Here is an 18,173-nt window from a genome sequence, read left to right on the forward strand (position 1 = left end):
GCACCTGGATTTCCATTTGGGCTGCTGAACCCCAAACCCAATGCAGGACCAGGAGACGAGGTCCTTGGGCGGGGGTGGTGACCAGAGCCTGTCCCCATGCCAGTGGGATCCCACAGCCCCCCTTGCTCCTGCTCTGCTTCCCTCCTCTCCCATTATTTAAAGCCATAAAAGAAAAAACACACTCGACAGAAACACATCAAATAACAGGAAATTAAATACAGTAATTACCTTTTTTGAGGATACAAAGGTTCAAGTGTACTGTAAAAGGTCGGTGCTACACGGGAATCTGATGGGACGGGCTTGGCCCGGGAGGGACGGATAGGGACCCCTTGGGCGCCAGGGGACGCGCTGGGGGTGGGGGACACTGGTACATGGTCGTGTGTAAATACAGCCCTAAACTACAGGAGAGACGCTACGAAACGCTGGAGCCCTCGGAGCGGGACACAGAATGTGCCCTGGTGCATCAGCATTGCCAGGAACCCCCAAAACAGGAGAGGCCCTGCTGGACCTGCCCTGGTGTACGCGGTGAGGGGCCGAGGGGCCGAGGCCAGCGGGCTGGCGCTGCCACTGCACCGTGTCCTGCTGTGGTGCTGCCGCAGGGGACTGGCACAGGGACTGGCCCCGGAAATCCCTTCCTTGGTGCGGTGGCTCTGGGGGGCTGAGAGGTGGCAGGGGCAGGGACCCCCCTCCCCACCAAGGACTGTCCTGGCAAATTGACTCCGTTTAGAAGTTGTGTGTGAGCAGGGCCACGGGCAGCCAGGGCAGGCAGGGATCTGGCAGGGCACAGGGGCAGGCAGGGGATCAGGAGGGCAGAGGGTGTTTCACTAAAACTGAAACACTTCATTCCCATCGGGGGGCCTTGGACAGGACAAATCCACATGGAAGACCAAAACCTACCACTGAGGCCATGGAGCCAGAGGGTGGGTCAGGAGGGGAATGGGAAATTCCCCTCTGTCTTTGGCACACTTTCCATGGCATTTTTATGTGAAAAATTTCCAGCCCAGCTTGAAGAAAAAAAGAGTAGCTACAAAACCAGTGACAATTTCTCAACTGAGAACTTTGTGCTGGTGAAATCTGCAGATCCCATCACGGAGACATTCCAGAATCCATCCCACTTTTGTCACATTGGCCAAGAAGAGAGTCAGGAGCCATCACTGCAGTGCCCCTGGTCCCTGGGGATGGAGAATTCCAGCCTCGGGGCCACACAGTCACTTTTCAGATCCCAACAACAACATTTTTTAAATATTAAAAAATTAAGGGAAGAAAGAAAAAAACGCAAACTAAAAGAAGCTCTTCCCCCGGGATGTTTCCTGGGCATCCCTCATCCCTCCACCCTCCTCTCAATGCATGTGGGGGCACTCTGATTCTTGCCTGGGGGTCCTGACCCCCTCACCCCAGGATGGAGCAGGGGGAGACAGGATGGATGGGAGGCTTTTCCCTGCACAGGGAGCGGGATGGGGCTGGGCCATGGGGAGGAGGTCCTGGGCTGTGGGGCTGGGGGGAAGCAGGGAGGGGGAAGGTCTCTTATTGCTCTATGTGATCACACTGCCCTTCACACACACACGCTTGGGGTGGGATGCAGGCGGGGGGATCTCTCCAGGTCCTCCAGTCCTTGCCTGGGCAGCCTCTCGTTGCCAGGGAGGGCAGGATGAGGCACTTCTGCTGCTGCCCGTGCAGAGGTCTGGCATGGAGGGCACTGCGCTGCAAATGTGATGCTGCCACCACACCCCCAAAGGCGCTGGGTGTCCGGGGCTGCTTGCAGGGCCAGGATGAAAACTGGGGGTACCATGGGGCAGCAGCAGCATCAAGGGTGCCCCTCACCCACTCCACCCAGGCAGCCCAACCCCAGTCCCAGGGCAGCATCGTCCAAGCTGTGTCCGTGTGGGATGGAGGTGCCGCTGGCGCGTGCCGGGACCCCTGGCAGTGGCTGATAGTGGTCATGGCGCAGGTTGAGGTGCCGAGGGCAGCCCGTGGCGCAGAGCATGGTGCGATCCGAGGCACATCCCGGGGTCCCCCAGCACTGGGGCACTGCTCAGCAGTCACGTCCCCTTTCCTTCTCTCCTAGGCAGCCCCGGCGGGGGTCCTGGCCCTGCACGGCGCGGGGCCGCCGCGGTCATGCTCACATGCTGTCCGCCAGCTGGTGACAGTCCAAGTCCCCTTTCAGCTCCAGGAAGCCTGGCAGCTTCACCCCCGTCTTGCGGTCCACACACCAGCACTTGCCCCGCTGCCCATCCAGCGCCGGGTGACACTGTGGGGATGGGTTCGGTCAAGGACACCCAGCCTGGACCCCACGGCCCCATTCCCATGGGCTGCCTGACAACCAGGAGCTCTCATAGGGGCTTTACCACCCCCATCCCACCCCAGGGCTTTTGCAAAGAGCCCCCAGCACCCAAAGGGTAATTCCCACCAAAGCCAGGAGCCAGGCAGGCTCTGCCGTGCCTTGTCACTGTCCCCTCCACCCATGCCCCCCTCCCAGCCTCACTCTGGCTCTACAAAATGCCCTCCCAGTCCCCCATGATAGGTCAGAGCCCATCCTACCTGCTTGGGGTGGAAGTTGCCGTTGCGGTCGCAGTTGGGGATGGGGATGACATACAGGTCCTCGTGCGTCCGGGTCTGCGAGGCCGCCAGCCTCTCCAGCGCCCGGTGCAGCTCGCTCTGGCACGAGCCCTGTGCCTGGGGAAAGGGGGGGCTGAGCTGGCTGCAGGGCTGGCACATGCCCCTGGCCCAGAGCCCCAGGACCCCGACCCTGGAGCACCCACCCTGCCCTCCCCAGCCCTCCTGGTGCTCACCATGACCCGCGTGTCCTCGCGGTGATGAGGGCTCCCATTGCTGCGCATCTTGTTGCCGTTGTTGACCCTCTTCGCCTGCTGCTTCTGCAGGCACTTGCGGTCGTGGATGCTGCAGGGGCTGAAGCTGTTGTTGGGGTGGTCAATCTCCTCCTTCTCTGCAGAGACACAGACCAAGGGGGCTCAGTGCCACAGGGCAGCCCTGGGGATGGCAGAGCCCCCATGGTGCCCCAGTGTCCACAGTGCCACTTGCATCCCAAGGAACAACATGCAGCGGTTTCTGGCAGGCCCCACATCACCCTCTCCAGTCCCCACAGGCATCATTTCCAGCCCTGGGTCCATCCTGCCCCTGCTATTGCACTGGGCTGAGCTCCCTGCAGCACTGGGAAAGACTCCTGGGAGTTTTTCCTCCTCATTAGCCACGACTAACAACTTGTTGCCATGTGTCTGTTATTGTAGGGTCACAAATGCAAATGCCGTGAGTGCTGTGCAGTGGCTCCAATGTGCTGGGTGTGGCTGTGCCCTTACCAGCCACGTGTCACCAGGCACCAGGTGCTCACTCACACCACCGGAGCTACGGGGCCTGGAAGCTGACCATGGGACACACAGAGAAGGAGCCCCAGGAAGCCCCCAGTGCTCCCCAAAATCTGCCTCTGAGGAGCCACAGTGGCAGTGAGGGCACCGGGGCGGTGCTGAGCCCCCGCCAGGCCCGGGGCGGTACCGGGCGCCGCGGCTGGGAGTGGAGCAGTGCTCTGCTGCAGGGCACGGCCCCCGCCAAGACATGAAAGAAGAAATTCCTGGAATAAGAAAGTTAATCTCCCGTGGGGCCGATCCCAAAAGGCGGTGCTTGGCATCCCCGCCTGCGCCAGGAGCGCAGCCAAGCTGCCGGCCCAGATGTTGGCAGCTGGACAGAGTGTCATGAGACGAGTGCTCGGCGTGACTTTAGTTTTTAAAAAGCCGCCAGTTCCTCTGGTTTGGGGCCCGGGAAGACTCTGTGGAGGGGGGACACCCCAGGAGCCGGGGTTCCTCCTGTGCTCAGAGCTGTGTCAGGCACAGCCCGAGCAGTGTTTTGCCCCCCAGACCATCTGGGCTGTACAGGGAAGTGGCAGAGGTTATCCTGGGGTTGGGCTTCAAAGAATCAATATTGCAGCTGGCAGCAGGGAAAACCTTCCCAAAGTAGGCAGGGGGTGGTTACTGTCAGGGGTCACACCCAGGACCTCACAGGTCACACCCAGGGGCTCACAGCAGCAGGACAGAGGCTGCTGGGTGACGCCTGCCCCTGGCTCTTCCCACAGGCAGGCAGAGGGGTCGGAGGCACAGCTTCCTGCCCATTGTATCCCCACGGCATCCTGGCCCTGATCAGCACCTCTTGCCACGGTCCCTGCAGTGCAGGGCTCCTGGCCCAGCTCCTGGGGGCCCGGTTAAAGTCCACAGCGAAGCCCCAATCAAAGCCCCCTCCCTCGTGGGTGTTATTTGCTTTTTGCTTAATCTGTCCATTTTTTCCAGGAAATAGCTCATGCCCTTGAAATTTGAAACACAAACCCAAAGTCTCCAGGACCCTGCACAGAGCGGTGCCAGCGCCAGCCCCGGCGGCACAAACCGTGAGGCTGTGGCGCAATGCGGGCGCTGGTGGCAGAGCCGCGCCGGGGGCTCGGAGGCTCTGGCAGGGATGCTCCTTCCCTCCCTTGTATCCCTGTGGGGACACACAGGAAGAGCTGGGCAGATTTGGCACCCGTGGGGACCACCGCGCCAAAGTTCCGGCACCTCCAGGCGCTGCTCCCACGCCAGGGAAAGGCAGGACCGGGAGGCACCGGCGCTGCCCGCACTGCCCCCGCAGGGGAAGCCCTCACCGATCGCCGGCACAGCCAAACCCCCCTCCTCCCCCCGCCAGCCGCCTCCAGAGCATCGAATCTCCCGGCTTAAATAAAACCAGATGCCAATAACATTTTCATAAGGTCACATGAAACACCGGTGCCTCTGGGCAGCGAGGCGGCTCCTGACAGCACTCGGGACCCCCGCTCCCCGTTTCTCACGGCAGCTCCAGCATTCCTCCCTGCCACGCTGCTGTCCTTGGGGTTACTGTCCCCCTGCTAAGTGACACACAGCAGCTCAGGGAACCTCTCACCTCCCTGGCGATCCGGCTGGACCAGAAAACTCCTCACCCTCAGCACAAAGACTTGGGAAAAGCAACCTGTGTGGAGCCCAGAGCTGCCACGCCCCACACTGCCCTGATGCCACCCCATCTGCCACCTATGCACGGGCACCACCACCCTGGAGGGATGGAGGGCAGGGGGGTCCCTATTTGTCCAAGGGAAGCCCCTCTGCTCAGTTTGGGATGGAAGCGGGTGCCAAGGGGATGGGAAGGGGATGCTGCTGTCGCCGGACACATAAAACGGCCGCCTGTCCCGGAAGGAGGAGGACTCCTGCCCGGCCTGTGGACAGGGGACACAAACGAGTCATTCAGCATCGCCTTCAATTAACGGGAGCTGCAAATGAGGTTGGTCACGTGCCGAATTTGTGATTCACAGCGCTGAGCCCGAGGGAGCGGTGAAGGGCTCCGGCTCCACCGCGCGGATCCCGTGGGAGCAGAGCCTGGGGCAGCAGCAAAGCCCTGAGACCTCGTGTGTGTCCATGGGAGAGACAAGTGTCATTGACCCCCCACAGCTCCAGCCCCGCTCCCCCCCGTGCCACCAGCCCCAGCACGAAGGACCTCATGCGCCTCAAAGGCCAGGAGGGACATCCACGTGACTGTGACCAACATGGCACAAGCCACAGTGAGCCCCAGCACCCCCAATGTCACCTGTGGGTGGTCCTGGCAGGGCCGTGGCAGTGCTGGCTCTTGGTTTCCTGGGCTCTCGACTTGGCAGGCACCAGTGCTGGGAGGGCTGTGCTCGTTTCGCCAAGTGCTGGCTCCAACGGAACGTGGGGAGCCGGGGATGGGGGTGGCAGGGGCAGAGGCACCAGGCACCCACTGCCCCTTGGCCTGGGATGCCAGCTGGGAGCCTGGCCCGTCCCCAGTCTGGGACACACTGCCGTGCTCAAACACGGCTGAGCACCTCCCACCTCAGCACCCAACATGGGACCGAGGGAGGGAAGGTCAGGATGCAGGAGAAGGAGTGAGGGATGCAGATGCAGGTGATTCCCCAGAGGGACCAGAACCTTGCCAGGAGCAGCACCCAGCCTGGAGAAACCCAAGCATGGATGAACCCCCACCCCAGGGAACAGACGGGACATGGCTGAGCCTTGCCTGGCTGAACCCAGCCTGTCCCCCGGCCTGTGCACTGTCCAGCCATGGCTCAGCCACCGTCATCCGTCCCAGTCACTGTGCAAAGAAAGGAAACAGGATCTGTCCCAGCTTACAGAGACCACATGGGATGAACGCAGCTCCCATGGGTCAGGTTTTCCCAGACATAGTCATTTACCCAGCACTAAATCACTCATCATGTGTGCTGGGGAATATGTCCTCACCTCCTCCTGGCTGCCACACATGGGCTCAGCCACCACCACCCGCCGGCTGTGACGGAAAGCTGTGGCTGGGACCTTCTGCCAGCCCCTGCACAGGGCTCTGGCTGAGGAGTGGGATCCCAAATCCAGCCCTGAGCTGGCAGGGCCGGGAGTGGAAGGTAGGGACAGGGTCCAGCACAAGGTGCCACAGCAGACGGTCTCGAGTTAGGCAAGCAGCCACCGCTCCCTCACCTCCTAAGAGTCACATCCCGTGGGTGCCACAGGTCCTGGGTGAGCAGAGAGGCTTTTCCTGGCTATGGAGCCAGGAGCCACGTCCAACTGTTCAGAAAGCCCAGCCTCAGCCCAGCCCCCTGATCCCAGCCTCTTCCCTGGAATGCGGAGCCCCCCGGACAGAGCCCCCAGACAAAGTGTTTACTGTACGAGCTGCGCGTTAACTGCTTCCCAGCCGCCGGCACCCGCTCGGTCCCGGGGCCGCGGGCACAGCCGGGGGCACCTGCTCCGTACGCCCCTGCCCCTGAACAGGCATTCGATTCCCTTGTGCTGATCCCTAGGGGACACATCAGAGACACTGACCATGCCAGGGTGCCCTCACTGTGCCAGGCAGGGCTGTGTGGGAGCGAGGGAGCCTGCAGCCCCCTGCCCCACACTGCCACTGGCTCCGGGCTGTGGAACAGGTCAGGGACCTATGGAGGGATGTACCACTGGGACTGCACCGAGCAGTTCGCTGTGGGTGTCCTGCTCACATCCTGATGGGCTGTCCTGGACAAAGGGGCTCCACTGCCCTCTCGCCCATCCTGCTACCTGTGACACCGCTGGCCAGCACAGTGCCCGGCAGGCGACCCGGCTCCCATAGCCACCCACCCATCTCCAGCCAAGCCAAAACACCGCGGGAAGGAAGGGAAAAAATGCAAGTCTGTTTCCTAAAGGCTCTGGGAAAAAATGTTGCATTACACGGGGCACAGCCAAAACCAACAGGGCTTGGCAGCACGGCGCAGCCCCGGGCCAGGGAGCCCAGACAGCTCCTGCAGGATGTGGGATGAGGACAGGCAAGCAGGACAGGGGGGCTCCAAGCACTCCCAGCCAGCTCCTGTCCCTGCAGGGGGGTGGCTAGAGGGGCCTATCCACAAACGGCAGTCATCACAGCAGGGACACCAGAGGAGCTGCCATGGATCAGCCATGCAAGGAGGAAATGGAACTGGGATGCAGCCTCCTGGATGGGCAAGAATAGACACTGTTCCAGTCCCTTCTGCCCCTCAGGGAGCTCCAAGTGACCCCACGTGGGGACCCAGGGCCAGGCCAGACCAGCCTGTGGATTGTCCCGTGCTGGGACGCTACTCCCCAGCTTCAGGGGCCACGGTCCTGGTCACAGCCTGCAGGATGGGAAAGGGGGACCACCAACGGACCGGGCCCCCACACTCATTCCCTGGGAGCAGCTTCATTCCTATATGGTGCGACTTGCACAGCTCTGAGCTCCCACTGCCGGCTCTGCTCTCAGCCCCCAGATCCTGCCTGAGCACCAGGGGTGTGGCAGGGGGCCACGATCACCACCTGCAAGAGGGTCCTGGGGCAGACAGAGAGCACCAGCAGCAGCTCCTCCAGCCTGGCCCTGCCTACACCTCACTGCCCTGTCTGGCACAGACAGACACAGCTCCCGCACAGCACCCAGCTGGACCTGCCTGGAGGGAAGCAGGTGCCCCGTGGCCTCTTTCCTGTTTCCTCCCAGCAGTGCAGTCGGATGTGCCGGCAGCATCCCAGGGAAGGGGCAGCGCAGGGGTCACTGTGCAACGGGAGCTTCCCTGGCAGCCAGGGTGTGTCCCCAAGGGCTGCAGGTGCTCGCAGGACATTGAGTTGTCCCACAGTCCAGGGGCACGTGTCAGCCAGGGCAGAGCAGGTGACAACTCCTCCCTGAAGGGTGGCCTCTCCAGCACATGCGGTGCCACTGGCTGTGACACTGCTGTGCCCACGGTGGGTAAGGATGGCACAAACGTGAGCCACTTGTACCAGGTCTCCTGCAGCCCACCTCTGCTCCCTCCCTGGAATATGCTCCTTGCTCTCCTATCCTGGGCTGTCCCACCCCATCCTGCCTCTTAGAGTCATGGAATGGTTTGGGTTGGAAGGGACCTTAAGGACCACCCAGTTCCATCTTCCTGCCATGGGCAGGGACACCTTCCACCAGACAAGGTTGCTCCAAGCCCCGTCCCACCTGGCCTTGAACACTTCCAGGGATGGGGCATCCAGAAATATTCTGGGCAACCTGTGCCAGACGCCTCACCACCTTGACAGGGTGGAATTTCCTCCTAAAATCTAATCTAAATCTTCCCTTTTTAGTTTAAAATCCTGCCCCTTGCCCTGTCACAATCTATCCATGTAGAGTCACTCTTCATCATTTTTATAAGCACCCTCTAAGTACGGGGAGGTCCCTGATTGAGTCCAATGCTGTGGCCCCAGCTCTTGCCGAGTGAGCAGGGAGTGGGTTGGTGCCAACAAGGGTTATGCCACTGCCCCTGTGAGGGACAAGGACCCTCAGGCACCCACCCAGGGTACCCACCCTGGGCACCCACCCTCTGCCGCCCCTCCGCCGCCTCACCTGGGGGCTGGAGGCTCTCCTGGATGGCCTCGACGTCGGCCAGGTCTGTGCAGATGCCCTGGCCGTGCATGAGGGTGCGGAGGGGCCGGGGCTCGCCGCGGGGTGGGTAGCAGCGCAGCCCCGCACCGCAGCGCGCGGTGTAGACGCCGCAGGCGGTGCCGCGGGGCAGCGCGCAGGTCGCGCAGCACCCGCAGCCCGGCTCCCGCACCAGCTCCGCGCAGCCCTGCGGAGCCTTGCACCGCGCCAGCCGCTCCTCCGAGCACGGCGGGCACTGGATCGCCTCCTCGCCGCTGCCCGGCCGCGCCGCCGCCGCCAGCAGCGCCAGCACCACCGGCAGCACCGGCAGCCCCGGCAGCCCCGGCCCCGGGCGCATGGCGGCCCCGCTCCGGCCCCGCTCCGCGGCGCTCGGCTGGCGGCGGGCGCGGGGCGGCGGCGGCGGCTTTATGCGGCTTTATGCGGCCCCTGGCCACACCTCCCGCCGCCGCCACCGGGGCCACCGGCGGGGCCGCCCCCGTCGCCACCGGGAACCCACCGGGCAGCGACGCTCCCCCCGGCGGCGGCCACACCGGCACCGGCAGCGGCTTCAGCAGCGGGGCCACCGGCGGGGCAGCCCCGGCGCCGGGCAGCGCGGAGAGCCGGCCCGGAGCACCCCCCCCCGGCTCCGCGCCACCCTCCCGAATCACCCGCCTCCTCGACCCCTACCCAGTCCCGAGAGCAACCGGGACGAACGGGGTACACACACGCCGTGCGGGGCTGCAGCGCGGGGGATGCGGCCAAGACCCCCCGGCGTGGGCTCCGAGCTCCGGGCATGGGAGGCCCCGGTGGGAGGAAAAGTGCTGCTGGCAACGCAGCATCCCGTGCGGCTCGGCCCCGGTCTGTCCGGGACGGCCCGGGGCGGCCCCGCCGGCTCCCCGAGCCCACCTGCCCTCTGTCCCGCACCCGCGACCCCCGCGCCCCCTGCCCCGCACAGCCCGGGATAGGTTGAAGGCTGCCGGCACCTAGTGGCTACTCGGGAAAAGCGGGAGCGGGAGCAAGCCCCGGCATCCCCCTGGGACCCCAGCCCCGCCAGTCTCCGCAGCACCGGGCGAGGGGGGGAGCCCGGGAGACGGCGGAGAGCAGCCCCTGGGCCCGGGGGAACAGTCCCCGAGCATCCCCCGGAGCTGGTGACCCCCGAGTTGCGCCTTGGGGCATCTCAGCCAGCACCGGGCTTGGGGCAGCTGGGGAGAACCGTCTGGATGCGGCAAGGGTGTTGTGGACACTGCAGCGGGGTCTTGGGCGCAGCAAGAGTGTCTTGGACATGGCGGGGGGGCCCCTGGTGTGGGGGTCAGTATAGTGGGTGGGGCATGAGCAGCAGAGCTGCCTGTCATGCAGGCCTGGGCTGAGAACCCCAAACTCATCTCATGGGTGAGTACATCTAGTGCTTAAACTGGCATTTTGAGGCTTGAGTGACAGCACTGGTGGCATTGCCACGAGGGCTCTCAAGACCATCTTCTCTCTCCCATGCAGGTGAGTTGGGCATCACCAAGTACAGGCAAGACAGAGGCAAGCAGGGTCTATGTCCCCCACAATTCCCAGCCCCAGACCCCACAAGGCATGGTCACACAGCACCGCTCTGAGCCCCTGCCCTGCCTGGGACTGCTGTGCAGGGGCCGTGACTCGGGGCAAAGGCACCAGCCTTGACTCAGTGTCCCAGCAGAGACAAAACCCAAACAGGTGCCCAGCCCCGCTCAGGCTGTGGCACCTTATCAGGCCTTGGCAGTGCTGTGTGCCTGCCAGGGACACTGTTGTGTCTGCGGGCAGCGGCAGGGCCAGTGGCTGGTTGGGCATGCAGGGGACGGGGACAATGTTCCACCACCTTTGCCCAGGCACTGCTCCTCCAGGTCCCTGTCCCAGCACCATCCTGTGAAATGGAGTGGGGCTGGGCTGGTGCCCTCACAGCCGTGCTGCCCCCACCCCAACCACAGCCCTGTGGCCATGCAGGGGCTCAGTGCTGGTGTTTGGTGCTCAGCGTGGTCCAGGTCCTTGCCTGGGACAGACCCATGCTCCCAGTCCTTGACGGGGGGCTCTTCAGGATTCTCGAGGCTATGGGAGCCCAAATTGGCTGCAGCTCCTCAGCCACTCGCCCCAGCAGGGCCTGGAGCTGCCCCAGCCCTGGGGAGAGGTTGCAGGTCAGCAGGAGGCAGGAGCAGGAGGGGCTGGGGGTCAGAGAGGGCTGTAGCCCCCAGCCAAGGGTAGCTCTGATGAAACCAATGAGACCCCAGGCCTTTTGCATGTACTTTGGGACATGGTGCCTGCGCAGATGGCCGGGTGCTTCTCCCACCAGGCACCAGCAGAAGGGCAGACCTCAGGGACGACCTGCAGCCGATGCCCCCTGCTCTCAGCCGGCCCCCTCGTCCACTGGATTTACTCCCCATTTCCAGGCAGCTTCTCCTCCCCTGCCCTCCCTCGCATCCATTCTGGCATCTCCTCCTGGCCCTGGCTCCCTTCCCGTGGTTCCCACTAGCGCTCCTCTCCCTTGGCTGGCACGACAGACGGTGGCCTGGCTGCGTGGGTGCTCAGCACCCGCCGGATGCGGTCCGTGGGGTGCGGGGCGGGCAAGGGGCGTGTCGGGGGCCACCGATAACAGCGGGCGCCGTGCTGGAGCCACGGGACCAGACAGCACAGGCGAGTAGGATGAGCCAAGGACCCCCATCCTGGGCAGCCAGGCCCCGAGGCAGCAGAATGGGGTCCTGCAGTCCCCTGCATCTCCTCCACACCCTCTGCCTCGTCTCGGTGCTGGCTGGGTGCCTGCACCCTGCCACGGCCCAGTGGTTTTCCCTGGGCTCAGAGGACACCACCCCGGATCCAGGCACCAGCCCCACGGCCCCCATCCTGGATGGGGAGGAAGGTAGGCATGGCGGGTTGGGGACGTGGCTTCTCCAGCACCCCAAATTCCTGTACCTCAGCATGGAGGGGACAGGCGGAGGGTGAAGTGTGGGGTGCCAGGGTCTAGGGCTGCTGGTGGCACTGCTGTGGGCACGGCAGGTGCTGGGAACTGGGAGTTTTGTGCCACCATGGTCGCCCTCCAGCCCTGCCACGTCCCATCCCAGCGCTCCTTTGCTCCTACAGACGCAGACGCCAGCGTGGAGCCCATGGAAAAGGTGCTGCTGAGCAAACCCCCTCTGGCAACAGCCCCTAGACGCCGGGACCAAGCCTCCAGGGGGGCAGCGAAGGGGTCGGGCCATGCCCCACCGCGCACACGAGGACAGGTGCTTTTTCCCTGGGCAGTGTCCCCCCTCCGGCTCCTCCAGCCCTCCCGAAACTCCCCGGCTGCTGCCAGGCTCCTTGCTATGTCCTTCGCCTTATCCGTGCCCTGCTTGCACACCCCAGCCTGGGCACCACGCCCTGTTCCAATCCCGAGCGCAGCTCTCAGCTCTCTCTGCCCCCTTGGAAAGAAGTCACGGCAGCTCCCAGTGTCCCCTCACATGGGCTAGCCCCACAGCAGCGCTGGGGTTGGGCCCCCACACCCGACTGAGGGCAGCCCCGCCTGGGGGATGGTCGCATCTGCCCCCCGGGACCCTCTCCGAGCCCTGGACTGAGTGCTCCCTGTCTGTCCCAGCAGCACCGACCCACGGCTGCCCCGGAGATCTTTGAGGGGAGCGCAGTGGAAGAGGAGTTCCTGCAGATCCAGGTGGTGGAGGGGTCCTGGTCCCCGGGGCGTGTCAGGGCCAGCCTGGGATGGACACCCGGGCAAGGGCCTCTGGAGGACACGGGCTGGGCAGGGCAGGACGGGATGGGGACGGTGGGAGTGGGGAATGGGGATGGTGCTCAAGGGTCTCGCACTCAGCCCCTCCTCTCCTCCACACAGACGACGGCAAAGGGGCTGCCCCGGCGGGTCCCCTCGGCCCCGAAGAGAGGCCCTGCCCTCCAGGTGAGAGGTGGGCGCGGGGCAGCCGTGTCGGACCCGTCAGTCGGGGCTCCGGTCCCGCGGCTCATCGCTCTCTCCCTCTCCAGGTGCACAACATCTCCGGCTGTGTCTGCCCCGTGCGCCCCGGCCCTCCCGGCCCTCCCGGCCCGAAGGTGGGGTGGTCCTCCTTGGGAAGGGGCAGGGGGGTGCCGGAGCCCACAGGGACGAAGTCCTGATGGTCTTTTGTCTGTGCAAAAACCTTTTTGCTCAGGATTTGGACTCTAACTTTGGGATTTGGGTTAGAGAGTGACTCAGGTGGCCCCAGGGAGGGGGGGAGTAAGCAGGTGCCCGTGGTGGGCTCCAGTGGAGAAAAGTGCCAGGAGGCGGAGCCAGGCTCTGAATTTCTCCGACAGGGAGAGAAAGGTGACCGAGGGTACCCGGGAGAGAGAGGCCAGCCCGGATTCTTAGGGGAGAGAGGAAAGTCCGGCAGCCCAGGACAGCCAGGTCACCAGGGCCCCCGGGGCCCCCCGGGTCCTCCTGGACCACCGGGGCCCCCGGGGCCCCCGGGCACCGGGGGAGCGCGGAGCCCACCCGCGCCTGCTGCACTCCCTGAGAGATCGGAGAACGAGGTGAGCACCGGAGCAGGGACAAGGACAGGGGATGCCGGTCCCGGCCGCCGTGTCCGTCCCCCGCTGGACTGGAGAGGATGGGGACAACTGGGACGCGTGGCTGTGTGGGTGGGCAGGGGGACCAGGGGATGGGACACGGCAGTTCATTGACTCTACTCTCTCTCCTCTCTCCTCTCTCCCTCCAATCTGACAAGCAGCTGGAAGTCTCCAGCCCTGTGGGGAACCCAGGACCCCCAGGTCCCCCCGGGCTGCCCGGCATGCCCGGACCCCCAGGCTACCCGGGCCATGATGGCCCCCCGGGGGCCCCTGGGCGGGAGGGAAAGCCAGGACCCCCAGGTCCTCCAGGGGCTGTGGGGCCACCTGGTTTCCCTGGGGCTGAAGGACTTCCAGGGTCTCCAGGTTCAGCTGGGCCAGATGGACCCCCAGGGGCACCAGGACTCCCAGGGCCTCAGGGTCCCCCCGGGGTGCCTGGGCATGAAGGACCCCCTGGTCCCCCAGGACCTGCCTCACTCCCTGGCAAACCAGGGCTTCGAGGGGAGCCAGGATTCCCAGGACCAAAGGTAAGGGAGTCCCAGCCCAGCCTGTCCATGGCCCTGGGGTGGGATGGGGTACACGGGCTCACCAGCCGCTCGCCCTGCCCTGGGGGAGCAGCCCCCATTACCAAGCCCTCAGAGGGCTCCAGGGCTGCCCCGAGACTGCCCCAGTCCCACCACTGTGGGGCCTAGGGGAACACAGGGGCTCAACCCCACACTCACCACCCTGTGCCATCTGCCCTCAGGGAGAGAAGGGCGAGTATGGGCTGCCAGGCATGCCAGGGAGCCCTGGCCGGACCGGAGAGCCAGGGTCCCCGGGCATGCCGGGTCCCACGGGGCCACCAGGACCACCAGGGGACTACAGGGTGAGTAGGTGGTCCCGGGCTATGGGTGCTAGGGAGGGGGCACCTGTGTCACCCCACACATCCTCTCTTTGCAGTGCGACTCACGCCACACTGGGCACCGCGGATCGGCCGGGCTGCCGGGCCCCAAGGTGAGCTGGGCAGTGGCACCATGGGCGGGGGTCATGGAGCAGGGGCACAGGCACAGCGCTGGCCATGGCACCCTGACCAAACAGCTCCCCGGCAGGTGGTACTCTGGCTGTGAGGCACAGCACTGCCTGGGGGGGTTTGGGAAGCCTGGGGACCCCCAGAGCCAGGTACTGACAGGATCTCTCACTTCCTTTCCAGGGAGAAAAGGGTGACCCTGGAGAGCCGGTTTGTAGCCACGAGCAGCAGTGTGGGGGAAGCTGTCTGGGGGGGGTCCCATCCCCACACCTGAGTGTGCACCCCTGAGCCCTCTGTGCTGCCTTTGCTCCCCCAACACCCTTCACTTCACCCCGGGGCACAGGGCGGGGGGTGAGGGACACCGTTCCCTTTGGAACATGCATAGGCACACATGGGCACACCTGTGCCAGCACTCAGTGCACCCATAAACACCCCCAGCACTCCCTATCCCCACCACCCAGCACCCAGCCCAGGCTCTAACCCTGCCTTTCTCTGCGGCTCACCCAGGGGTGCTGCTACAGGGAACACGGGTGCAAACCAGGCCACTTCCCCTTCCCCAGCACTGGCAGCCAGCCTGACCCCTGGGGGTCCATCAGTAGGTACCAGACGGTGAGTGCCCAGGGTAAGGGGTGCCCAGGGACCCCAGCCCAGCCTTGGGGACATCGTTCACCCCACTGGCAACACCACAGGACCTATAGCCCCAGATGAAGTGGAGGAAGGAGAGGGGAAGAATGGAAAATGGAGAGAGGGAGGACGGAGGATGGAAATCAGTCTCAGTCTTCTCCCTCTTCCTTTGCAGGGTGGCAAAGAGGAACCGGAGATTTATGGAGCAATCATCCCCCATGTGAGAATCCCTGTCTGCACTGTCCCAGCCAGGGACATTCAGCCCTGGGAGGGGACAGGAGTGGGAAGCATGGGGGACATCAATTGGGTGTCATAGCTGCCCCCCTAAAAGGCAGCACCAAAATGACCCAGTCTAATTTCCACACTGCTCTACTGCAGGGTCTTCGAGGTCCCCCTGGGAACCCTGGTCCCCCAGGGCCCCCCGGCCCCCCTGGCCCACCAGGTCTCCTCTACCTCAACGTAAGGCCCAGCACTGGTGTACACACGCCTGTGCCAGAGCACACACACATGTGAGCGTGCACAGCACCAGGCCCCCTCCAAACCCTCCTGTCTTTGGTTCCAGAGGGTGCACCCTGTCCATGCCCAGCCACCCTGCAAGCAGCCGGTAAGTCACGGCCTCGCTGGCCCTGAGAGTGTCCCCGTCCCCTCCCTGTGCACCAGGAAGGGTGTCCCTCTCCCTGTGCCCAGCAGCAGCAACAGGCCCCGTTTGCCTTCACAGGCATCCGCAGACCGCAGCTGGCCATCAGGTGAGGGCATTTCACAGCTGTTTTGGGGGCTCCAGCCTCCTTGGACACACCTTTATTGAAGTCCTGCCTCCCTTCCTTGGGTGCCGGGACCATGACAGCACGGGTCCCTGGCACCACTGCTGGCTCTCCCACCCACTCCCACCGCATTGCTGTGGGGCCAGCTCCCATGGGAGCATCCAGGCCCTGTGCTGGGACACCTTGTGACCCCGCACCATCTCTGGGCTCTCCAGATGCCAACGTCCCTCAGACGGAGCCATTGGACTCGCGCGCTGATCTCCAGGTGCGTCCAGGCTGCAGCCCCCCGGGCAAGCCCCACAAGCTGCCCCATACCCCACAGCAGGACCCTCACCCTCTGCATTCCCCCAGCACCAGACATGGGTCTTCAAGTCCAAGGAGCTGATGGTGAAGGCGAGCAGTGCTGTGCCCGAGGGGAGCCTGGTCTACGTGCGGGAAGGGAGCAACGCCTTCCTCCGGACCCCCACCGGCTGGAGCCGCCTCCTGGTACCGTGTGGGGTCCCTCACAGGGCTGGGGGTGCAGGATCCAGGGCTGGATTTGGTGCTGGGGCAGCAGATCCCCCGGAGGGAGTGGATTCCCCCTAACCTGTTCCTCTGCTCATGCCATTGAGCAGCTGGAGGATCCGAAGTCCTTCTTGGCTGGTGATGACCCTTCGGCCTCCACCCCACAGAACCAGGTGAGGAGTGCAGGAGCTGCAGGGTCCGCTCATGCCCCTGTGGGACAGAGCCCTCCTCCACATGATGGAGGGGACAGACCTCACAGGAATGTCCTCTCCCTCTTCTTCCACCTCTCCATCCAGGAAGCAAAGAGGGTGCAGGCAAGAGGTCCCAACATGCTGTTGCAGTCTCCAATGGACTCACTGGTGAGCCCTGCTGAGGGTCTGCCCATGCTGGGAGGGATGTGCCATAGGGACAGGCTGGATGCTGGCAGGGCAGTGCCAGCTCAGCATGAGCAGAGCCTGGGGTTGTGTTGGTCTGGAGAGAGTGCCCCCCACTCATGGCACATGGATGGGTGTCCCCAGACTGACCTGAGCTGTGTTTTTCCAGACTCAGAAAGAGGAGGAACAAGGGCTGACCCAGATTCTGCCAACCACCATTGCCCCCCGGATCCCATCGGTAAGGAATGCCTAGCCCCAGACTGGGGATGAGTGGCCCAGTCATGGGAGAGCGGGCAGAGGTGCCCAGGAGACCACCAATCCTGGCCAGCACTGCCAGGGGCTCACACCCTCTGGGAAGCGGGGAGCAGAGACCTCAATTCCTCCCTGCCACCCCCAGCTCCGCCTGGCTGCTCTCAACGTGCCCCTCTCTGGTGACATGAGCGGGATCCGGGGCGCTGACCTGCAGTGCTACCGGCAGTCGCAGGAGGCCGGGCTCTATGGCACCTTCCGGGCCTTCCTGTCGGCCCCCACCCAAAACCTGGTGTCCATCATCAAGCGGACGGACAGGACCCTCCCCATCATCAACCTGAAGGTAGGTACCCCCATCCCCAGGGGGGCTGTGGTTGGCAAAGCCCCACGGCCCCCATGAGCTGCAGTGGGTGGGGGACCCCCACCCAGTCCTGCTCTGGGGCTGCTGCACCTGGGCTGAGCTGACCAAGAGGACATTATTGCCCACACATGGTGGGGACAAGGGCATTCCCCTGGCCCCTGGCTCATGGCTCGTGCCCACAGGGGCAGCTGCTGGCCAAGTCCTGGAGCTCCCTCTTCGAGGGTCAGTCCGGTGCTGCCCTGCGGGGTCCCATCTACTCCTTCAACGGGCGCAGCATCCTGACAGATCCCCTCTGGTGAGTCTGGACACGGGGTCCTGAATGGATGTCCCTGTGTGGGAGCTGGAGGGGGGGTCTGTGGTGGGTCCCTCCCTGCTGAAGTGCAGGAGCAAAGAGCTGGAGGTGCCCCAGCCCGTCTCACCCCATCCCCACCCACAGGCCCCACCGGCTGGCCTGGCACGGCTCCACACCACGGGGTGGCCATGCCCGCCGGTGGGATTGCCAGGGCTGGCGCAGCTCCGGTGTGGCTGAGGGCATGGCCACCACCCTGGGCGAGGGCCGGCTGCTGGCTGGGCACCGGCACAACTGTTCCACACCGCTGGCCGTGCTCTGCGTCGAGGTGGCCTTTCCCTACCGGCACATGTGGTGACAACAATGACACCCAGCCACATGCTCCAGGCCTTCCTCCGGTCCTGTGTTGCCAGGGAATGTCCCTGGCAGCACCATGGGCAGTGTTGGAGTTGTGCCGGAGCACTGAGGGGACACTGGTTCCACAGCCAGGCTGTGCTGTGCCCATCCTCAGCTGTGCCATCCCACGGATCCCTGTGCCATGGGGCAATGCCAGGCTGTGCCTGCAGCCTCCCACCCCCACTGGAGCCAACACGGTCACCACCCAGAAATAAAGACACAA

General features: G+C 64.5%; 1 protein-coding gene across 1 annotated transcript; it reads right to left on the reverse strand.

Moving 5' to 3' along the window:
- Positions 1-245: 245 nt before the first annotated feature.
- Positions 246-9,211, reverse strand: IGFBP4 (insulin like growth factor binding protein 4; the record flags this gene model as incomplete). Its single annotated transcript, XM_082297395.1, has 4 exons — positions 246-2,248; positions 2,539-2,673; positions 2,790-2,944; positions 8,839-9,211. The coding sequence occupies 4 exons, from the start codon at positions 9,209-9,211 to the stop codon at positions 2,120-2,122; spliced, it is 792 nt and encodes a 263-aa protein (XP_082153521.1). The 3' UTR covers positions 246-2,119.
- Between the last annotated feature and the right edge of the window lie 8,962 nt (positions 9,212-18,173).

Source organism: Coloeus monedula (genome assembly GCF_965178545.1).
Source record: "Coloeus monedula genome assembly, chromosome: 26".
Lineage (NCBI taxonomy): Eukaryota > Metazoa > Chordata > Aves > Passeriformes > Corvidae > Coloeus > Coloeus monedula.